Source organism: Pelodiscus sinensis, chromosome 2 (genome assembly GCF_049634645.1).
Source record: "Pelodiscus sinensis isolate JC-2024 chromosome 2, ASM4963464v1, whole genome shotgun sequence".
Classification (NCBI taxonomy): Eukaryota; Metazoa; Chordata; order Testudines; family Trionychidae; genus Pelodiscus; species Pelodiscus sinensis.
The window spans coordinates 136,225,737-136,248,851 of record NC_134712.1 but is presented as its reverse complement, the minus strand read 5'-3'; the positions used below and the strand labels follow the sequence as shown (position 1 = coordinate 136,248,851).

The 23,115-nt window shown below is 48.4% G+C and overlaps 1 protein-coding gene across 1 annotated transcript; it reads right to left on the bottom strand.

Annotated features, from left to right (window-relative positions):
* Window positions 1–7,417: 7,417 nt before the first annotated feature.
* LOC142826781 (uncharacterized) lies at window positions 7,418–9,100 on the bottom strand. Its single transcript, XM_075919803.1, has 2 exons — window positions 8,283–9,100; window positions 7,418–8,087 (listed from the first exon to the last, which is right to left on the bottom strand). The coding sequence occupies exons 1-2, from the start codon at window positions 8,830–8,832 to the stop codon at window positions 7,561–7,563; spliced, it is 1,077 nt and encodes a 358-aa protein (XP_075775918.1). The 5' UTR covers window positions 8,833–9,100; the 3' UTR covers window positions 7,418–7,560.
* Between the last annotated feature and the right edge of the window lie 14,015 nt (window positions 9,101–23,115).

Here is a 23,115-nt window from a genome sequence, read left to right as displayed (position 1 = left end):
ATTGAATTTTCCCTTTACTGCCAATGCCCAGATGTGTCTCTTTAATACTATGTTTCTACACGGATTCTCTAAAATGGCATTTTTGCTGCAGTACTTGATACTTAATTAGAGGATATAAATAGAGTATAAATTCCACCTCCCCCAAATTGAACACTTCAGTAAAAGTATCTTGGGGCAGTTCTTTTCTAACAGAAAACTTGTTCCTGCCAAACAGTACACGTTAAAATCTTAGTGCAATCGGAGCTTCAAACCAGCTAACAGATGTTTGTTCTCAAGCACATTTTAATCTAAAATGCTTATAAACTTCCTGAGAAAGTACTTTAGCCAAAAAAGTAAGCAGAATATCTCATTACTACATCCAGATATTGTATACAAAGTTTTAGGGATGAAATTGAGGACTAGTTAAGCAAGGGAATAAGAATTCAATTCACAAACTGACTTGGGCTTTGGAACATTGCAGAACCTAATTTTTAGACACCTTGCTGCCCACTAGAATCTATAACCCTAATTTAGGTACATGAGTTGTTTGTACAGTTCATGGGGAGAGATGCACTTATAAAAATGAGATCCTCAAAAGTCAGCATGATGTGTGGGGAGCTGCCTAAATTAACCTGTAGGAAATATAAAGGACAGAAGTGTGACCAAAGCCCAACCCTCCAAAGGGAAATAGATGCTTTAAATCAAGGCTGGAGGGAAATGCTTATCTCTGCTTGGGATTCCATATAAACCATCTCCTGAGTTGTTTTGCATAAACAAGGTCTGGAATGAGCTCTTCCCTGACATCTAGTGATGAACTGAGGGAAAAGATCTCAGGAACAGCTGTATTTGCATAGCCAAACCTAGAGCTTGTCTTCACTATGCTGGGGATGACACTGCAACGATTGTCCACCGGCTGTCTATTTATTGTGTCTTCTTAGACACGATAAATCAATCTTTGCATGCCCTCCAGTCAATGTCAGTACTCCACCAGAATGAGAAGAGTAGCTGGCATCGATGGGAGAGCAGCCCCCACCGCACTTACCGCACACAAGACCCCACAGTAAATATAGTATCTTCAGCTACACTATTTGCATAGCTGAAGTTACATAGGTTATATCGATTCCGAGGATTAATATAGACAAGGCCCTGCTCTGCCTAGGGGCTCTGCAGACAGACCTGTTTTGTCAAAGTGATCCATTTTTTGCTGTTTTGGAAAAAAATCCACGTTAATCCTGAATGTGATGGTAATTAAATGATATCATCCTTATTGTATGAGTAAAGGCCAGCAGAACTTTATTTAGCATGCCCCAATTGAAAGGGTACCTCTATATATGACTTCACATGTAGGCATGTAAATCCAAGTAAGAATGAGAAGGGGTGGAGGTGGGAACACTAATGAGACCTAAAGCCCATTTAATCCTTCCTCTTCAGTGTTTAGAGACAGCTGATCAGGTTCAAATTTCAGCCCTTGTTTCTGCTGAGTAATTAATAGAGCTGAAATCACTGATAAAAGCTGATAGAAGGAGAAATGAACCAGAGATCCTGGGATGGGGGAAGTGGACAGCATTGCAGTGAAGGATAATGCTACAGCCCCAGTGGTTTCACCACCAGCTGGGGAAATCACGAAGCACTGGTCCAACGGGTGGAACCTCAGAACACGGCTTTATAGAGGTGGCAGCCAGCAGCAGTAGTGGTAACAGTGGCAGGGATGAGAATGGCAAAGGTGGCAGTGGGCAGCAGAGGCAGTGGCAGGTGACAGGCAGTGGCAGAGAACAGTTTGCGGCTGCAGAAGTGACAGCAAGCTGCAAGCAGCAGCAGAGACAGTAAGAAATACTTACTAAGTATGCACCTCTAGTCTGGGCTCTGGGATCTTGCTGACTGAGGACAACACTCCATGAAAGTGCAATGGAGGGGAAAGTGGCATATTTCAGAGATTTTAGTTGGATTTTCACATTGCAAGGTGGGAAACTGAGGCAAAGGACACTACCCAAGGGTGGATGTTCAGTAATGCTTTGCATACTTATGAAGCATAAATTACAGATTTTCTCAAACAACCAGTCCACGCCTGGCCTACCATCCTTCTCATTACGTGATTCCTCTATAGCTGCAATCCTTCCTCCTGACCCTATCCCCCATCCCACAGACACAAAGTCCTCTGTGTCCGACTTCTCTGATATAACAGAAAGTTTGGTTAGATCAATTTCTGGCTATCCTATTGTATTCACAGTACACCTCTCCATCAAATAAAACCACAATGTAATGTAAAAGAGACAATTCATAGTACAGCAACATGAGTTATTAAATCTTTGTTGCACAAATGGAAAAATATTTGCACTGAAATCATCAGTGACTGGCTGCTTACTGGGACAATGTCATTGGCATGTTAACTCAAACTACCTAGGGAAGCAGAAAGTAACTGTGCAGAAATCCTTTCATGGTTTTTCTCTTTCCTGGTGCCTACATCCTGTTATCCCTCCAGATTACACATCCCTGCAAGTGAAAAACTGAACATGTTCTTAAATTCTTGGTTTGAATCCCCCAAAGATGGGTAACACTTGCCAGACTAAGACTGTTTAGACACATGTCACATCAATTATTTGATCTACAGCTATGCACAGAAACAAACAAACAAAAAATAAGTATCCTAACCCTTTTGGGAAAAATGGCAATTTTCCCCCAGGATTTATCTCCAAACCCTCAGATCAAAAAATCCCAAATTTGAGTCACTAACTGTACTATGCACCCTCTTTTGACACACAAAATTGCATAGGATTTCAATTAAGCGTGATGACTTTGGAGGACTTAGAAAGGTGGATCATTAAACAGATGTAATGGTGCAACCTTTAACTATGGTGGTGCTGCCACACCAAAATAAAAGAGATACGGTAGTCCTTGCCCCTGAAAGCTCACAGAATAAATACTGTAAAGAAAAACCCGTGACACCACATTTCAGAGTCCCAGTCAATAGACTCAGGTTTGCATGGCTAAAACAGCAGTGTGGACTTTTGGGTTCAAACTGGAGCCTGGATTCTGAAACCCTATGATGGGGGAGGGTCTCAGATTCCATGCCCAGCCAAACCTGAATGTCTATACAGCTACTTATACCCCTGCAGCCCATGTTCTGGGAGTCTAAGGCCTATCTACACTTCCCCTTAAATCAATGTAAGTCGTGTCACTCAAATGTGTGGGAAAAGCACTCCTTGAGTGACCTAAGTTATGGCAACTTATAAAGGTTTCTACACTGAGCTATGTTGGTGGAAGACGCTCTCCCGCTGACACAGCTTCCACCTCTTGTTGAGGTGGAGTAATTACATCAATGGGAGAGCACTCTCCCATGGACATAGCATCTTCACCAGCACAGTAGTGAAAACCCCAAGTCAATTGACCCAGGCTCGCTGACTCAAGATCTGGGGTTTATTGTTTTTCTGTAGTGCAGGTACAACCTAAGTGAATTGGTAGATGTGTGCAGGGTTTGTGTGTGGCTTGGGGAGGTTGAGCAGGTGGGTGCCAGAGAAATGGGGGAGCACTGGCAGAACAGTGGGGTGCCGAGGGATAGGAGAGCACAGACAGAACTGGGGTGAAGGTGGTTGGAGTGCAATGGAAGGGCTAGGGATGCAGGGTAATTTGTAATTCAGATGCACTGGCAGATAGGAGCTGGGTGATTGAGGTGTATTGGCAGAGCTGGGGGTGTAGGAGTTTGGGGGCTGGAGGTTGGTTTACCCTAATGTAGTGAGGGATGCAGGGGATCCGGATGTACTGTGAGAGCAAGAGAGTTCAGGGGGTTGGGAGGTTGCTATATTCTGGCAGAGCAAGAGGTCTAAGTGCATTGGCAGAGTTTAGAGGAAGAGGAATGCAAAGCAGTGTCAGAGCATGGCAGGATCCCACACCTGCCTCACCTGAGCTCATGCCCTTTCACCTTTACCACTTATCCCCATTTATTCCTCTCCCTGTAACTCCTTTCCCTCACTGCACTCCCAAACACATCCCTTCCAAGGAAGCATTTACATGTCTCATTTATTTTCCCCAAAATCTTTGATTACATCCCTCCAAAAAAGAAAATTACGCCCTGTCCCCCCCACACACTACATAAGATACCAATTATAGCAACCTCCAGGTATTCAGACTAAAACTTCTTTTGTCTTATGTGCAAGTGTGTGATTAATTTATACTTAGTCATGATAATTGAAGGGGGAGCTCACAACCATCAATCTCAATGATGTTTGTGATTTATCAAATCATTAGTGCCTCTCTGTTTAACAGTACAAGTCAGCAAAAGAAATCACTTTTTTAAGGGAGCCTGTACCTCGGAAACTCCTTGGTCAAATGACCCCAAATTTGTATCACCAATGCTACACCAAGACTAAAATCTGTTAGTCTTTAAAGTGCAGCAGGACTCCTCATTGTTAGAACAGTACAGTTGTGCGTCTTCAGGGCCTGAAAACAACTTTCCCTGCAAAGGAACATCTTCCTTTTTCCTGGAGGATTTTCTGTAGAAAAATCAAAGAGCTATAATTTTCACTCCTCCAGCCATGGTACTTCTGGGATTTGAACCGCACACATCTGCTGGCAAAAGCTAAGCCACCAGGCCATCAAGCTGGTAACAGTTAGCTGGTTAATTGTGAAGGCGGTGTTTGTAGTTTGATAAGAAACATTGTTTGTGAATTGTTGGGCATCCAAAGTTACACAACCTCTCCACTTTTCTCCCAGACATTCGCAGCCTGGACCAGCCCAACCTAGCTTCAAATAGCGCTGAGAATGCTCCATTGTTTTGTAAGGAAATGTGTTAATGACAAATTATTTCTTAGAGATGGAAGTGAACTGAGTGCTTTCACCCACCAGAGAGCTTCTTGAAGTGCAGTGGAGCAGACAAGCCCTGAATGCTGTTACTTTGGGAGATGGGTGTGGGACATAACAGGGTCACTTCACCCACCATTGACTCAAGTCACAGCAGCTATACTAGAGGGCAAGATATGATAAAGTCTCCCGTACCCCACAGAGAATGCAGAACTGCTGGACTTTGCCCAAGACCTACAGTGAACCCTAACTCCTAACCACCTCTGTGAACCCTAGCTCCTAACCACCTCTGTTCTAATGATAGAACTAAAGACAGACTCCATAAGTCTCTTTATTTTATGCTGGCTTGCACTGTGGGTCAAGAGCTGACATCACTGAGAAGCTGACACCACAAAGAACTGAAATCACTAGGTTTGGGCCAGATCCAAATCCATTGGCAGCAGTTGGCCAGCAGGGCACCTGGCAGGAGCAAGCGTCTAGCAGGTAGCCGGCGGGAGCGGCTGGCAGGAGCAGCGGCGAGTGGCCAGTGGAGTGGGAAGTGAGCTCTGAAAATCACCTCTGAGCTCTGGTCTGCCCTGACCTAGGGCAGCTACTGTGAGTGGGGTATGGAGAAAGGTTGGGCATATGAATGGGAGGACCCTTACATTGCTGGACTTGTGAGCCTGGGGGTACGTCTACACTACAGCGCTAGTTCGAACTAACTTAGTTCGAATTAGTTAATTCGAACTAAGCTAGTTCGAACTAGCGCATCTAGAACTAAAAACTAGTTCGAACTAGCGTTTTGCTAGTTCGAACTAGCGCGTCCACACTGATTGGACGCAGGGGGGCATTTAAGGGCAGCTGAAACCGGTTCTGGCAGGGCATCAGGTCAGCAGTTGCTTTGTGTGGCTGCTGTCTGAGGCTATCTGAGGCTCGTGCTTAAAGGGACCCCCCCTGGACAGCCGGTTCTCAGCTTTTCCTGCTTGCTTGCCAACCTCGCCGAGGGACAGCAAAGCGTCGGTCTCTGTGCCCGTCTGTGTCAGTGCTTCCCTTCGGGGGGGACTGCCGCAGGTGGCAACATGGAGCCACGGCTCGCCCTGCACCTTCTGGTGCACGTTCTGGACTTGCTACTGCAAGCCTGCCAGCAATGGCTCGAGGCTGCCTGGCACCACCTGGGGAACGTCAGCCCCCTGCCTCTCCGCCTGGCCGCCCTGGGGGCCGTGGAGGAGCCGCGGCGGCGCCCCGGCACCGGCGTGCCCCGCCGCATCTGGCGTCTGGACACCAGCAGCGACTGGTGGGACCGCATCGTCCTGGAGCGCTGGGACGACCGACAGTGGACCCAGAACTTTAGGATGAGGAGGGACACCTTCCTGGAGCTCTGCGAGTGGCTCGCCCCTGCCCTGCAAAGAAGGGACACTCGCATGAGGCCCGCCATCCCCCTCCAGAAGCGGGTGGCCATCGCCCTCTGGAAGCTCTCCACGCCGGACAGCTACCGATCCGTCGGGAACCAGTTCGGCGTGGGGAGATCCACTGTCGGAGCAGTGCTCATGCAGGTACGGCGCTCGTCGGCCACCGAGCCGGGGGGGAGGGGGGCTGCGAGGAGGGGATGGGCCGCCCCAGGGACAAAGGGGGGGGCGGGAGGAGGCGAAGGCGCCCCGCACCGGAGGGGTCGGGCTGTCCCGGCCGTACTACACGCCGCCAGGGGGGTTGCTTCCGGGAGTGGGGCGCGGGGCACTGCCAGGGCACGCACGCTCCCAGCCACCCGGGCGCCCCACTGATTGACGCTTTGCTGTGTCTCTCTCCGCAGGTGGTCAAGGCCATCAACCGGGTGCTGCTCCGCAGGGTGGTCCGCCTCGCCAACCCGGATGCCGTCATCCGGGGATTCGGCGCCCTCGGCTTCCCCAACTGCGGGGGGGCCATCGACGGGACGCACATCCCCATCCGTGCCCCGGAACACCAGGCGTCCCGGTACGTGAACCGCAAGGGGTACTTCTCCGTCATCCTGCAGGCCGTGTGTGACCACCGGGGACAGTTGACGGACATAAATGTGGGCTGGTCCGGCAAAGCACACGACGCCCGGGTGTACCGGAACTCCTCCGTGTGCCAGCGGCTGCAGGACGGGACCTTCTTCCCCGACCGCCACATCAGGGTCGGGGACGTGGACATGCCCGTCTGCCTGGTGGGGGATGCCGCCTACCCACTGCAGCCCTGGCTCATGAAGCCCTACACGGGACACCTCAATCCCTCCCGCCAGGCCTTCAATAACAGGCTGAGCAGGGCCCGCATCGTGGTGGAGGGGGCCTTCGGGCGACTGAAAGCCCGCTTTCGATGCCTCCTCACCCGTCTGGACCTGGCTGAGCACAACATCCCTCCCGTGGTGGCGGCATGTTGTGTGCTCCACAATTTGTGTGAGCGGAAGGGGGAGGCTTTCTTGCCAGCCTGGATGGCTGAGGCTGACCGCATGGCTGGACACTACGGTCAGCCCCGCACCGCCGCCGTCCGGGAAGCCCAGCGGGGGGCCATCCGGATCCGGGAAGCCCTGCGGGAGAGCTTCCAGGTGGAGGAGGAGGAGGACTGACCTCTCCCTGCATGCCCCACCGGGGCCTTCTTCCACCCTACCCCCCCCTTCCCCTTTCCCCTCCCTACCTACTGTCAAATAAAGACACCTGTTTTTCCAACAAAAACGTCTGTTTATTTCACAGAACTGGGGTGGGGGAGGGAGGAATGAAGGTGGGAGAAGGGAGGGGGAAACCTGGGACGAGGGAGCTGGAAGGGGAGGGGAGGGAAGGGAGGAAGGGAAAGGAAAGCTCAGGGGTGGGAGTCTGGGTGCCTCTCCCGTCTCGCCACACTGCGGGTCCGGGGGCGTCGGTGGGGAATGGTTGTGGAGGGGGGGGCAGAGAGGACAGGGGGTGTGGAGGAAGCAGGAGCGGAAGCAGGAGGAGCAGGAGGAGCAGGAGGAGCAAGAGGGGGAGCAGGGGGAGCAAGAGGGGGAGCAAGAGGGGGAGCAGGGGGAGCAAAAGGGGGAGCAAGAGGGGGAGCAGGGGGAGCAAGAGGGGGAACAAGAGGGGGAGCAGGGGGAGGAGGAAATGGAAAGCGGTCTAGCAGGCTCTGGAGGTGGCCTCGCAGGGCACGGCCCTGCTCCTCCAGGGCCTCCAGACTCCTCTGGCGCAGCCTGAGGTCCTCCTGGACCCAGTGGTCCTGGAGACGGAGCTGTCGGTCCAGGAACCGGAGATGCCGCCTCTGGTAGTCCTCCTGGTTCCTGGCTGTCCTGCTTGCCCGGGCGCGGGCGGCTGCTGCAGGCGGTGTGGTGCGCCCTGCAGTCCCCGGTGCTGCAGCTGTGGTGCAAGAAGACCAGCGGTCAATTACCCCAGGGGCCCAGGTGTGTGAAACCCAGCTCCCCTCTGCAAGGCCAGGGCCCCTGCAGGATCCCCAGCTGCTGCTCCGTAGTGGGCAAGGCCCAGGCGCACGGTCCCGGGGCTCCCTCTCGCCCCAGCCCCCCGTACACATAAGGGGAACACGAGGGTACTCACAGGTGGACGCCTCCCCGGCCTCTGATGATGCAGGCGAGCGGCTCTGTGGGGTGCCTCGGGGGTCCCGGGTCCTGGGAAGGCTGGCGGCAGGCTCCTGGCTCTCAGAGCCCTCTTCCTCCTCCTCGGTGTCCAGGAGCGGTCCCTCTGCCCCGGGGTCAATCACGTCCCGGGGGGCAGGGACGGCATGAGGCCCCAGGATGCGGTCCAGGGCATGGAAGTGGGGGCAGGCCTCCGGGTCAGCCCCTGGCAGGCAGGCCCGGGAGTAGGACTGCCGCAAGTCTTTAATCTTGCAGCGCACCTGCTCCCGGCTGCGCTGGTGGCCCCTGGCGGCCAGGCTGGCAGCCATGCGTCCATAGACGGCCGCGTTCCGGTGGCTAGTGCGGAGATCGTGGACATTTGAGGCTTCCCCCCAAACCTCGATGAGGTCCACGATCTCCGCACTTGACCAGGCGGGCGCCCGCCTTTTGCGCCCCCGGGCAGGCTCCCGGGAGCCGCCAGGCTGGTCGTGGGGAGCAGTGGAGGGCTGGGAGCCCTCGGATGGCTGGCTCATCCTGTGGCAGGTGCAGGCTGTGCAGGCACGGGTGCTGGCAGCCTTGCAACTGGCACAAAGTGAGTAGCCAGCCCGTGGCCCTTTAAGGGCTCCGGGGCCGGGAGGGGGGCAATAGAGTTTCCCTGGTGTTGGCCAGAGTGGCCACCAGGGAAACCTGGGAAGCCTTAGCCTCCCACTAGTTCGAACTAAAGGGCTACACAGCCCTTAGTTCGAACTAGCTAGTTCGAACTAGGCGTTAGTCCTCGTAAAATGAGGTTTACCTAGTTCGAACTAAGCGCTCCGTTAGTTCGAATTAAGTTCGAACTAACGGAGCGCTAGTGTAGCGCATAGGAAAGTTAGTTCGAACTAACGTCCGTTAGTTCGAACTAACTTTCTAGTGTAGACATACCCTGAGAGGCAAAGGACATTGCTCAATCCACTTGAGCTGGGATGTTTACTTGTGGTTTGGTTATGAACTCTGTTTGTGGTGTGTTTTCCCAAGATAATGCCACGTTATTTCTCTCCCTCTTTCATTAAAAGTTTCTTTTCTATGTCCAGACTCTGTGCTTGTGAGTGGGGAAGCATTGCCTCTCAGAGGCACCCAGGGATGTGTGTGAATTTCCCAGGCTACTGGGTGGGGGCTCGAGCCAGTTTTGTGTGGCATGGATAAAAAGGAACCCCTAGATATTGAACTCGGCCCTGCAGAAGGATTACAGCAGCTTAGGTTGTTTGAGTATTTTTCAGTCCTCCAGCATTGTGGCAGCAGGGAGTGGGGAGCCAATTCAGTATCACTGAAGAATGGGTTGAGACTCTGTAGGGGCAGGGATCACAAGGGAGAAAGGGAGGAACCATGGGATGCGGGAGAGAGAGAGAGAGAGAAAGAGAGAGAGAGAGAAGTGATGAGGGACAAGAAAGAGAGAGCACTGTGCTGGAGAGCAGGCGAGAAAAAAGGCACTTGCCACGTGCAACCGGGGGCCCAAAATTGGAGGCAGTACTCCAAATGTGGCCTCACCACTGCCAAATAGAGGGAAGAATCACTTCCCTCAATCTGCTAGCTATGAACCTACTAATTCAGCCCAATAAGCCAGTTGGCAGTGCAGAGGCTAAGGCCGGCTCCCTGCTTGCCTTGGCTCCATGCAGCTTCCAGAAGCCGTAGCATGTCTCCTCTCTGGTTCTTTCCTCCTATGTATAGGGGCATACAGGGGGTTCCATATGCTGCTCCCTCCCCAAGTGTCAGCTTTGCACCTTCCATTGGCCAGGAACCATAGCTGATGGGAGCTGAAGGGGCAGCACCTGTGGAGGGAACAGCGCACGGAGCCGCTTGGCTGCAACCTGATCTAGAAACTGGAGGGGGGGACATGCCACAGCTTCCAGAAGCTGCTTGAGGTAAGTGCCATGCAGAGCCTAAACCCCTAACCGCCTCCTGCACTTCAGCCCCCTGACCCAGCCCTCATCCCCCTTCCTCTTTCCAAACTCCTTCATCCCAGCCCAGAGCCCCCTCCTGCACCCCAAATCCCTCAGCCTTGGCCCCACATGAGGGTCCACTTCCCACAGCCAGAGCCTTCACTCCCTCTTGCTCCCAACCCCCACCCCAGTCCCGATACCCCTCCTGCTCTCCAAGCTTCTTGATTCCAAGCTGGAGCCCATTCTTACCCCCAAATCCCTCATCCCCACCATAGTCAGCAGAGCTCCCATATCCCCCTATACTTCAATCCCCTTCCCCAGCCCCGTGAAAATAAGTGAATGATTTTGGCGGGGGAAAGCAAGTGAAGGAAGGGGATGGAGTGAGCAGGGCAAGGGTGTTTGGCTTTGTGCAAGTAAAAAGTTGGCAACCCTACCTTGTGCATTCCGAAAAGTTGGAATGATTTAACTACACTGGTGTAATAGCTGTTGTAGTCTTAGCGGTGAAAATCCTTTGTGTGGACACTTAAATTGATTTAAGAGCATGTATCTATTGAACTACAGTCAATTTGTTACCAGTGTCAATTGAGTTACTCCTGATTTACTTTAGTGGAAATGAAATCTGAATGGATTCCTAATAGTTTTCAAGTATAAATTTAAATAAGTGCAATAAATGTAAAACACAATTCAGCCCTTGACACACAGCTAAACTTATAATGAGCAAAGCTGTCATGTTCTTTATATGCTTTTCTTTTTAAAAGCGATGTGACATTAGCGTTTAGTGGGGACACTTTTAATTGGAGACAGAGGTAAAATGGCAAAAAATTTTAGCAACACATTTCATTTATTTCTTTGGTTTGGAAAAAGAGTAGTATTGCTGAGATATCCTGTACACTGCAACATTATTTTTTCTACCACTAAAAGGTCTCTGTTAAAAAAACACAAATGTTGAAGCTCAACACAAATATTCTAAAATGCTGAAGTATTAAATTAGTAATAACTTTTATAACCATCAATGACCCATATATTTAAAGTAAGACTTTCCAAAATGTAATCTGCCACACTATAACATTGAAAATCAATTCCACAAAGCCTGTTTTACATATTTTATATGTACTGACTTGTGAAGTATTCAATACTTTCATCAATGCACACTGGAAATGTAAAATGCAATTTGATTAATTTCTTTGGGTCCTTTAGGGTGGATCTACACTGCATCGTAGCTCAAAATAAGATACGCAATTTAAGCTACACAAATTGTAGGCTATGCAAATCTACACAGTGCCAAATTTTGAAATAAGCCCGCTATTCTTAACGTCTCTTAGGGTATGTCTACACTACAGTGTTATTTTGAAATAGCTTATTTCGAATAACGCGTTTATACACAAAATGCATTTTGAAATAGCTTTTTGCCATTTCGAAATAACGCGTCCACACTCTGCAACATGGAGCCAGAGCTGCCCCTGGGCACTCTGGTGCTTCTCGTGGACGTGTTGCTGAGAGTATGGCTTCACTTATCGCAGGCTGCCATCTGGGAGGTCCATCAGGGGGCTGTCAGTATCTAGTAGGCCATCCTCAGCTTCCACCCTGAGGAGCACTAAAAGCCTCCCTGGTCTGCCCCACTGGGGGCTTGTGCCTCCTTCACATCCTTCCACTTACCCCTCCCTAACCCCCCTTCCTGATGTCAAATAAAATACATGTATTTTCATGAACACAAACTCTCTTTATTTAACAAAACTGGGAGGGGGGAATGAAACTCTGGTGAGACTGGGGAAAGGAGGCGGGAAAGGGGAGAAGAGAGGGTGGAAGAGGGGAGGGAAAACCTGGGAGAAGGGAGCTGGAAGGGGGAAGCAAGGGGAAGAAGTGGGAGGGGAAGCTCAGGGCTCAGGGTTGGGGGTCTCGCTGGACCAACTTGATTTTCATGCAAACCTGCTCTGGGGTTCCCATGTGGCCTTCGGCGTCCAGGCTGGCAGCTATCCTGCCATAGACAGCCGCATTCCTCCATTTAGTGCGGAGATCATGGATGTTGGGGGCATCCCCCCCAAACCTGAATAAAGTCCATGATCTCTACCCTGAACCAGGAAGGCGCTCACCTTCTCTGGGCCCTGGCAGGCTCCTAGGAGCTGGCAGACTGCTCCTGGGGAGTGGTGGAGGGCTGGCTGCCAGTGGCTTGCTGGCTCATGTTTTGGGACCACTGGGTCAGGGGCAGTGACCGCTGGCTCTAGGCTGGCAGACTTGGAGCTGGTACAGGCACTGTGGCATAAAGAGTCAACCCCTTTAAGGGCTCTGGGGAGGCAGGAGGGAGAGGAGTGTTCTTGGTTGAGGCTGGAGTGGCCACCAGGGCACCCTGGGAAGGCTGGAGGTCCCCTATTTCAAAATAAGTGTCTACACAGCACTTATTTCAAAATAGCTATTTCGAAGTTGGCGTTATTCCTCGTGGAATGATGTTTACCAAATTCGAAATAAGCGCTCCACTATTTCAAATTAATTTTGAAATAGCAGTTTGGCTGTGTAGACACTAGTAAAGTTACTTCAAAATAACTTTGCTGTGTAGACATACCCTTATTCCTCATGGAATGAGGTTTACAGGGATGTCAGAATGCCAAGCCTGAAATAACGGGTTTGCTGTGAAGACGCGGGATAGCTATTTCAGAACAGGCCATGATTCTGCAGGTTGTGCCAAACAAATACACTCAGTGCCCATATACAATAGCTTATAGGATGAGGATCACAGGTGATTCAAACATACTACTGTAAACTAATGACTAATGCAAACTTCATTTGTACCAAGTCACATATATTCTTCTCTCTTCCTTGCACAGCTAGATAACAATTAGTGATGTGCTACCATCAAAAAGCACTTGGGTGCTCATCTGAAGCATAGCAAAATTATCCAAACCCCTTATGTTTGCAAAATGAGAATTTTTTCAAGGACAGGCTTTCCCATGAGAACTTCTATATCTAGTCAGGCTGAAAATAATACAAGAGCAGCATTACTGCAGGATGAACAGAAACCAAAAAGAATAAAAAATAAAATAAAAGTACCCAACATGTTCAAATCTCAATTTAGATTGGTCTTGAATTGAGCATAAAGACTCAAACTAGCTCTTATTTTATGTGATCTATTTAGCCATTTCTAACATATAAAGACAGACAAGCAATGATATTTAATGAATGGTAGTTAAGGCTACTTAAGTGAATTGCATGTGCTGAAGTGCAGGAAGCAGAACAAGAGTATTGCAATGGAGAGTTCATTCTTCTACATCTCAGCAACTCATCTCGGCCCCAGTTCATCAAGATATGTTAGCTGGTATTTACCTAACCGTAAGCACCCAAAGACGCCGACTGTAGTCAATGGGAGAGATTTTGAAAGTATTTAGCTGCCTAAAGATGCAAATGTGCATCTCCTGGGATTTTCAAAAGCACCTAAGCAGGTTGGTTAGTTCATTGTACTTGCAGTCCCTGGGTTACATGGATCCGACTTACATCGGATCCCTACTTACAAACGGGGTGAGGCAACCCCGCACTAGCGGCGTCCCCCTGGCAGACCAGGGAGACGCGAAGCTAGCACCCCCCCCCCCCCCCAGCAGACCAGGGAGACACAGAGCGGCTTTTCTCAGCAGACACCTCAGCTTGAGAATAAAGGACTGAGGGAAGTGAGGTGTGGGAGAATAAAACTGAGCCTGGAGAAATGTTTGCCTAGAGTTTCCCCTACAATATGTACCAGTTCCGACTTACATACAAATTCAACTTAAGAACAAACCTACAGACCCTATCTTGTACGTAACCTGGGGACTGCCTGTATATACCTTGGAAAATTAGGCCCCATTCTCAAAATTATGCATGTGTCTACTTGTTCTTCTTGGATTGAGGCTTTAAGCAGTTTTAATGAGTATACAATTATACTTACCAAGTGAAGATGGGTTCAAATAAAAATCCGTGAAATTTTAGATGTTTTATGATCTTTTCACTCACATTTTGAAGAAGAATGTTGCAACTTATTTTAGTGATGAACTAACTACATTTTTGATGCTCTTATAACTCAAGTACGGCAGGACTATTCATTGTTTTTTACGTTTTTTCTGTTACAGACTAACATAGCTACCTCTCTGAAACCTTATAACTCAGGGTACGTCTACACTACAGCACTAATTCGAACTAACTTAGTTCGAATTAGTTAATTCGAACTAAGCTAATTCGAACAAACGCGTCTAGAACTAAAAACTAGTTCAAATTAGCGTTTTGCTAATTCGAACTAGCATGTCCAGATTAAGTGGACCCTGAACCAGGCTTAAGGATGGCCGGAAGCAGTGCCGGCAGGGCATCAGAGGAGGACTTAGAGCATGGAGATGCCGTCTCAGGCTAGCCGAGGGCTGCACTTAAAGGGTCCCGACCCCCACCCCGGACAGACAGTTCTCAGGGGTGCCCTGCTTGCAAAGCAGTCCTGGCTTGGAGTGCCCGGAGTACCCAGACTGGGCACATCACACCACTCGGCCATCAGCCCGGCTGCACTTGCCGCAGGCTGCCATCTGCGGAGAGGGGGCAATTGGGGGCCTGCAGGAGAGCTTCCACACCCAGAAGCCCGCAGAGCCAGCCCAGTCCTCCCCATCGGGGGCTTGTACCCCATTCCTCCCTCACCTCCTTCCACTTACCCTTCCCTAGCCCCTTTTCTTGATGTACAAAATAAAGGACAATTGTGTTCAAAAATGGAATCTGTCTTTATTGAACAAAAGTGGGGGAGACTGGGAAAAGGAGGTGGGAGAGGGGAAGAGAGAGGGTGGGAGAGAGGAGGGCAACTAAAATGATCAGGGGTTGGGAACAGGTCCCATATGAAGAGAGGCTAAAGAGACTGGGACTTTTCAGCTTAGAAAAGAGGAGACGGAGGGGGGACAGGATAGAGGTCTCTAAAAGCAGGAGTGGGGTGGAGAGGGTGCATACAGAAAAGTTATTCATTAGTTCCCATAAAGAAGGACTAGAGGACACCAAAGGAAAGGAATGGGTAGCAGGCTTCAAACTAGTAACAGAAAGTTGTTCTTCACAAAGCAAAGAGTCAACCTGTGGAACTCCTTGCTGCAGGAGGCTGTGAAGGCTAGAACTAGAACAGAGTTTAAAGGGACGTGAGTTCAAGTCATGGAGGTTGGGTCCATGGAGTGCTATTAGCCAGGGGATAGAAATGGTGTCCCTGCTCTCTGTTTGTGGAAGGCTGGAGAGGGATGGCACGAGACAAATGGCTTGGTCACTGTCTTCGGTCCATCCCCTCCAGGGTCGCTAGGGTTGGCCACTGTCAGCAGACAGGCTACTGGGCTAGATGGACCTTTGGTCTGACCCAGGATAGCCATTGTAAGCTCAGGGCTCAGGGTCGGGGGGTCTCAGTGGACCCCCTTGATTTTCATGCACACCTGCTCCTGGGTGGCCAGGCTGGCAGCTCTCCTGCCCTAACTGGCCGCTTTCCTGTGCCTAGTGCGGAGATCGTGGACGAGGTCCACGATGTCCGCACTAGCCCAGGCGGGTGCCCGCCTCTTGCGGTCCTGGGCAAGCTCCCGGGAGCCACCAGCCTGGTCCCGGGAAGAGGGGGAGGGCTGGGGGGCATTGGGTGGGTGGCTCGATTCGTGCCAGGTGCAGGGTCTGCTGGCTGGGTGCTGGCAGGCTTGCACCTGGCACGGGCACCATAGCCAGCCCGTGGCCCTTTAAGGGGTCCGGGGCCGGGAGGAGGGCAGACGAGTTTCCCTGGTGTTGGCCATAGTGGCCACCAGGGAAACCTGGGGAGGGCTAGCGTCCCACTAGTTCGAATTAAGGGGCTACACAGCCCTTAATTCGAACTAGTAAGTTCGAACTAGGCTTAATCCTCATGGAATGAGGATTACCTAGTTCGAACTAAGCGCTCCGTTAGTTCGAATTAAGTTCGAACTAACGGAGCGCTAGTTTAGCGCCTATGAAAGTTAGTTCGAACTAACATCCGTTAGTTCGAACTAACTTTGTAGTGTAGACATACCCCCCGAGATGGTTGATTTTCCCTCAGACTTCCCCTTAAAAGTTCACAATAGAGAACCTACAGAAAATGTAAGCCAGAAAAGTGAACATTTTGGAAAGCTGCGAAGCTGTGCACAGCCTTAAAAATTATAGTTGCTACCTGCAACATCAAGGATGCAGTTAGGGCAAGAGTGGGCAATAAGCAGCCCGTGGGTTATGGTTCTCCAGGGTTAGCGCCCAGTGAGCTGCCAGATGCTTTATTTACCTGAGCATTCATGGGTATGGCTGTTCGCAGCTCCCAGTGGCCGCAGTTTGCCGTTTCTGGTCAATGGGAGCTTTGGGAAACAGTGGCCAAGCCTGCAGAGTTAATAATTGCTAGATATATAGACTAAGCCCCCTTCTTCTGCAGCTTTACATTTCTGTGTGTAAACTCAGGGACTGATCTAACTCCCATTGATGTTAATAGTAAAATTCCCACTGACTTTCATAAAAGCTCAAAACAGTATTTTTTTCTAGTTACAAAGAATGGTAGAAACAATTATTTTCTAAAAGCAAAATAAATAAGAACATAACAACATAGGAACGGTCATACTGGGTCAGACCAAGTATCCTGTCTTCCAACAGTGGCCAATCCCAGGTGCCCCAGAGGGAATGGACAGAACAGGTAATTAACAAGTGATCCTCTGTTGCCCATTCCCAGCTTCTGACAGATAGAAGCTAGGGATCCCATCCCTAGGGATCCCATCCCTGCCCATCCTGACTAATAGTCATTGATGGACATAGTCTCCATAAATTTATCTAGCTCTTTTTTGAACCCTGTTAAAGTCCTGGCTCTCACAACATCCTCTGGCAAGGAGTTCCACAGGTTGACTGTGCACTGTGTGAAGAAATACTTTCTTTTGTTTGTTTTAAACCTGCTATCAATTAGTTTCATTTTGTGACACCTAGTTCTTATGTTATGGGAAGAAGTAAATAACTTTTCCTCATTCACTTTCTCCATACCAATCACGATTTTATAGACTTCTATCACATCCCTTAGTCTCCTCTTTTCTAAGATGAAACGTCCCAGTCTTTTTAATCTCTCTTCGTATGATGACTCATATACAACTCTTCCTCCTTCCTTCCCTACCCACATATCCAGGAGTTCCTATGTGAGTAATGATAGAAATGTAGCCGTGTTAGTCTGGGGTAGCTGAAGCAAAATGCAGGACAATGTAGAACTTTAAAGACTAACAAGATAGTTTATTAGACGATGAGCTTTCGTGGGCCAGACCCACTTCCTCAGATCAAATAGTGGAAGAAAATACTGTAACACTACCCCTCCTCCCCGCAACTGAAATGTAACACTGGTGGTTCCCAAACATGGGTGAAACTCAGATTCAGGATGCCATCATAAGTGGATGTGATTTAAATCAAATGTTTCTCAGAGCTCTATCTGAAATTGTCCATAGCCAGTGCATAGCTACAGACAGGGGAGGAAACATTGCCTTTATTATAGTAGCACAGCCATGAATTCCAATCACAAGTGAAACTGAGTGTTTTGTATGGATTTCCCAAAGGATGAATCAAATACCATCTTCTGCATTGAAAGATGATATTAAGACTTAATTTGGAGTATTAATATCTGTCTAGACAGTTTCATCTCTGTAAATGTTATTACTATTTTAAAAGAAAATGATACCCATTTTGCTTAGCCCATTAGCTTGAAAGTTTTCATGGTGAAAGGTACTTCTCACAATAGATTTAAATTCACTGGCACAGCATTGCTTTCTGTAAGAGACAGTACATTGGTTTCCAACCTTCTTTAGTCAGTCTTAAAAAAACCCTTCCGATTTTTAACCCCCACCTTTGTTTTGGCACCCCTAGTTTTGGGGCACAAATAACTGCAGATGCCAGCAGTTGTGTGGAGGTGCAAGTGATAATGTCACTGAGGCATGGACATCAGATTTGGATAATATTTGCTGGTGCCCAGAATGGGTCCAAGCAGAGCCATCTCATCAATAGGACAGACCAGGGCAACTGGCCCGGACCATGCACTTTGGGGAGCCCTGTTCATCAGGCAGATGAGGAATCCTGAATAGTTTGAGACCCTAGCAGGGGTCTGGCACCAGCAGCAGCAAGCGACCTGGCCCCAGGCTTCTTCACTCTGCTCTGCCCTGCTGGTTCCCGACATTGCTTAGGGAAGAGAGCAGAAACCGGAAAAAGGCAGGTGGGAGTGGTGACTTGGTGGAAAAGGGGGAGTTGGGGTGGGGAGGGGATGGAGCAGGGTTGGAAAGAGGGGGCATGGTAGAGTTGCTTGCTGCTGCCAGTGCCAGGCCTTCTGTTGAAACCCCAGGACGCTCTGAACCTCACAAGCCCTTAATGTGTGTGTGTGTGGGGGGGGGCAAAATGTGGGGTCTGGGTGGTTGTCCTGGTCTGTCTTATGGATGGGATAGCTCTAAAAATATAAACCCAAATGTTGGTGGAGCAAGGCCCACATTCCTGAATAATGGTAAAGTATGAGCACCATAGCCCCTATACCTTGCCACCTATGCACTGAGGGTATCCCTAGACTGCAGTTAGATACCTACACCTGGCCCATGCCAGTTTGCACAGGGGCTGAGGGGCTATGGAACTGCTGTGTAACAGTTTGAATGTCCATACTGCCATTAAACAGCTTCTTAGCCCAAGCCAGAGTCAGCTGGTATGGGCCAGCCATGGATTTTTAATTAAGAACATAAGAACGGCCATACTGAGTCAGACCAACAGTCCATCCAGCCCAGTATTCTGTCTGCCAACAGTGGTCAATACCAGATGCCCCAGAGGGAGGGAACACAGCAGGTAATCCTCACGTGATCCCTCCCCTGTCAGACGATGGCTGTGGTCATCTCTCGTGAGTTATGTCAATCTCCCCAGAGACCTCTGGAAAGTATCCTCTATAGGAATGGAGAGGAGAGTCTTGTATAGACATTTGGGAGACTGAGGCAAAATTTAATCAGAATTCTCCTCTTTCAAATCACTCTGCAGTGGTGAAGCACCGGAATAAACATGAGGTAAAACCATCGGGACCAGGTTAACGTCCAAAGATCTGGAAGTCCTTGGTATCCGGAGCATATCTGAGCCAACCAGATTTGGGCATCTTGAACACAGGTAAGATCTAAGGGAAAGCAAAATTCCTGTGGTTCCAAGAGTGTTCTCAGTTCTATGTCCATGGCCCGTGCCAAAAGGATAGTGACTGACGGAGCTGACACTGACACTACTCCCAGGAGAGTCCGGATTATGCCTGAGCAGGTCTCTTTGGTATCAGGTGAGACGAGGTAGAGCTCTTCTTGCCACCTCGCTCTGCTGATGGTACCAGTGAACTCTCAGAGCCCAGGACTATACAGACTGTAGGTCTGACAGCATCATTGGTATCTCAGGAACCTGCAAACTCCTGGGTACTAGCTCAAAGTAGCTGAAATCATCAGAAACCATGACTGCTTTGAGGTAGATTTCCCACCTGGAGAACTTGTGGGAGAGAATTTTGTAGTCTTATAGAAGGAATCTTGGGTCTTCTTAAATGCCCCTGGAGAAGTGAAGTTTGGAGATAATAGAAGAGGCAGACTTACATAGAGACTGACATATGCGGGGGTCAGTTCTCTGGCTAGGATTGGAGACTACGTGCAGCAAGTTTTCTATTATGAGGAGTCAATGTCTGAGCTTCCTGGGGTTTTTTTCTGGCTCTAGATTTTAAAATCAGACAGAATTTGAACTTTTGGAAAATAAGAAATTCTTGATGGCGGCAGATACTTCACTCAGTGGGATTGCCTCTTGGTACAATAGCCAATGTTTAAAACCTCCCAGTAAAGTAAAGCTCCTAGCGGGAGGGGGAGAAATTATCTAAAAATTACAAGAAAAGGGCCATAGATCAATATATAATGTTTTTAATTTTTTTTAAAACTACAGCTATCAATACTAGTAACTGCAACTACTACCTTATTAGAACAATTCTAATAAGCTAACTTCTACAAGAACTAAGGGGACACAATTGAGATAAAATATATCATGGACAACAGCAGGCACTGTCTCAAGCTGAGGCAGTTGAGAAAGCATTGAAGGCAGTTTGCCCACACAGTGCTACATAACAGCAGCATGGTGCATGGACTGAGTAACATATATGGGTAGGCCAAACAGACACTACTATGAGAAATCTCTGAGCAAAGGCACAGGGGAGTGCAAGCATCCTTAGAGTGGAACCAAAAAATCAGCTATTCACCCAGCTCTAATGCTAGCTGTATCGTGAGAGTGAAAGAGAGGAATATTGATCGTTCCATGTCAGTATATTAATGTGGCTTGAAAAATATTTTGTAGTTGTAGAAAAACATATTTTGACTGATAGAATTTATAAATAGGAGATTTCAGATGTCTGGAAAGAAGTTTTTGAGACACTATTTACCCCAGTAAAACCAAGGCAATTGGTCTCCTTCAGGGTTGATTATCAAAGTGCTATTCAAAACCAGACTTTTAATATTTAAATATATAAATCTATAGTATTTAAATACAAAAAAAAATATCAAAACTAGGAGCTATTTCACTATCCCTTATATATATTCCACTAGGACCAGTGTCACAAATTACTACATTTTAAAAAAATAAGTTATGTGTCTGCTATTTGTAACAGGCTTAGAAATAGCAATTTAATTAAAATATGTATTTTCATATAAAACTCAAGATGGCCCCATTAACAGCAGTAGCAGTAAGGCTACCATGTGAAGCAAAAGGGAAACTCCCTCTGGCCAAAATAGAAGTAGCATTTCTGAGCTGGAAGTCACTCTTCACATACAGAACATTTGTTCTAGTAAGACATTATGCAATCTCAAACCAAATTGTCTTTCCAGTTAATCATGCATTTGATTCCTCTAGACATTGGCAGGCTGACAAATCTGTTGGCACTTGATAGCTATAGGAATTTGCCTTTGGTACCACTGCACTCTGCTAGAGAAAGGAGAAATCGTTCAACTTATAACAGAGCAAGTTTTGAAGAGAAGAAGAAATTATTTTTCTCTCATTCCAGAATATCAGCATTGTACTGACATCATTTAACCAGTTCAGCATTTGGGTCAACAGTGTGAAATTGTAATGAGAAGGCAAGAACATTAGTAAGAGCATTGCATTATTCTTTTGGCATTTTTGTTTCTGGTGCATTTTTTTCCCATCAGAGACAGGGCACTGCTGTAGGATTATGAGTAACTTTTCTGCAGAAAATTTTGTCTTGGTAAGATGATAGATAGGGTTAAGTAGATCCCCAAAGTCATCGAGTTGCTTTATAGGATTGTGAACAGGCAAAGCATCTGGAATTTTGCATGGTACTTCTTGAAGCATGTGGGCAAAACTGAATTCCTACTATCACAAGTTCTGGAGCCTGGCAAATCTACAGAATTATTTATAGCTTATGCCAACTTCATTAGAATTGCTTGCCAACCATATTACAGCACTGGTTTATAACTCTTTTACTTACCCCATAGAGATATGGTTGGACCTCTGTAAACTGTGACTCTGGAAGTATGAAGGAAGTTCCAGGGCTGGCAGATGTGCTCCCTGCATCTGAGCTACCCAGCACACCACAGCTGGGCTGCCAGGTGTGACCTGCTGGGCTGCTAGGTGCAACTGAACTGCCCAGTGGGGCCATAGTGGGACTGGGAGCCTGGTGCGCAGAAGCAGAGCAGGAGCATGGAGTACTGGGAGCTAGGCTGGAACTGGGCTGCCCAGCTTAGCAGGGAAGGAAGAGACCAGCAGCGCAGCAAGGCTGGTAGGAGGTGGGGAGGAGGGAATGGTGGAGGAGCTGGCCAGGAAGCTGGTGGCCAGTCCAGGGTTGGGAGGACTAGTAACAGGGGGGCCAGATATGACCTCCTCTGGTCTGGCAAAATCCCTCATCTGGGCCTGGTCAGGTCCTGAGGGTGCCGCGGTCCACACATGATTTTGGGACCAGTGTGTTAAAAATTTGTTTATGATACCCTAGAGTAGTATGTTATGTGTAATTAATATGTCAGGCCTGACATGAGTTGCTGACACAAGAGTGAACTACCCAGGGGTCTGTGTGTCATAGTGTGACTATGGAAGCCTCTCAATGGCAATCGGCTGAGGGTTTCCCACATGGCAACTCACAACAGACTTGCCCTGAATGCACTGTTATCCTACTCTAGTAAAAAGACGTCATGGAAGATATTATATGTGAACTGGTAACATGCTGGTCCTCAAAATCATTGTGTGATGTATTTACAAGTTGTGTACAGCGTGTGTGCTGGAAATGTGTTCTTAAAATGTGCTTGGAAGGCAATATATAAACGCAGCCTGCCCTAGATAAAGGAGTATGTATTTACCTGTATGATCAGCTTGGTTTACTGGAACAGGATAACAAAGGTACATTTATGTATAAGGTAAATGAAGCTATCGAGCTAAACAAATGGGAGAGAAAACCATTTAATAATCATGCCAGGGACAGAATCTGCATCCTAAAGAGCCTTCCTGGCTCTTGAAACAGAGACAATGGACTTTGGATAATACAAGGGGAGAAAAAATGATAACTTTTTGGTATCCATCACTGAGGGGACATGTTGTACAGGACCTTCTGAGCATGTGAAAGTTGGGATCCCCCAAGTCTCGGTGAAAGAATTGCTTAGGAAAAGATTGTAATTCGCTAAGATTAAATTTTAGTAAAAAGTGCACACACAAAGAAAATTAAAACGAATAAAATTATATGTATATGTCTAATTGCTAGAAGATTTTCCTGGTGTTTTAACTCAAAAAAGGTTTTTTTTTTCATTTAAATCATTGCGCTGACTTGGGGCTGGGGATGAGGGATTCAGTATGCTGGCTGCCTTGGGGAGAGAGGACAACCTGTTACCTACCAGCCCTGTGCTCTTGGGGAGCCAGGGAGTGACATTCATGGGAAACCATCTACCCCCTTTCCCTAGG

Coding starts and splice junctions, on each gene's coding strand:
- LOC142826781 (XM_075919803.1), bottom strand. CDS start 8,832: ATGAGCCAGCCATCCGAGGGCTCCCAGCCCTCCACTGCTCCCCACGAC. Junction 8,088..8,282: donor GGCCGGGGAGGCGTCCACCT/GTGAGTACCCTC, acceptor CTTGCACCACAG/CTGCAGCACCGGGGACTGCA.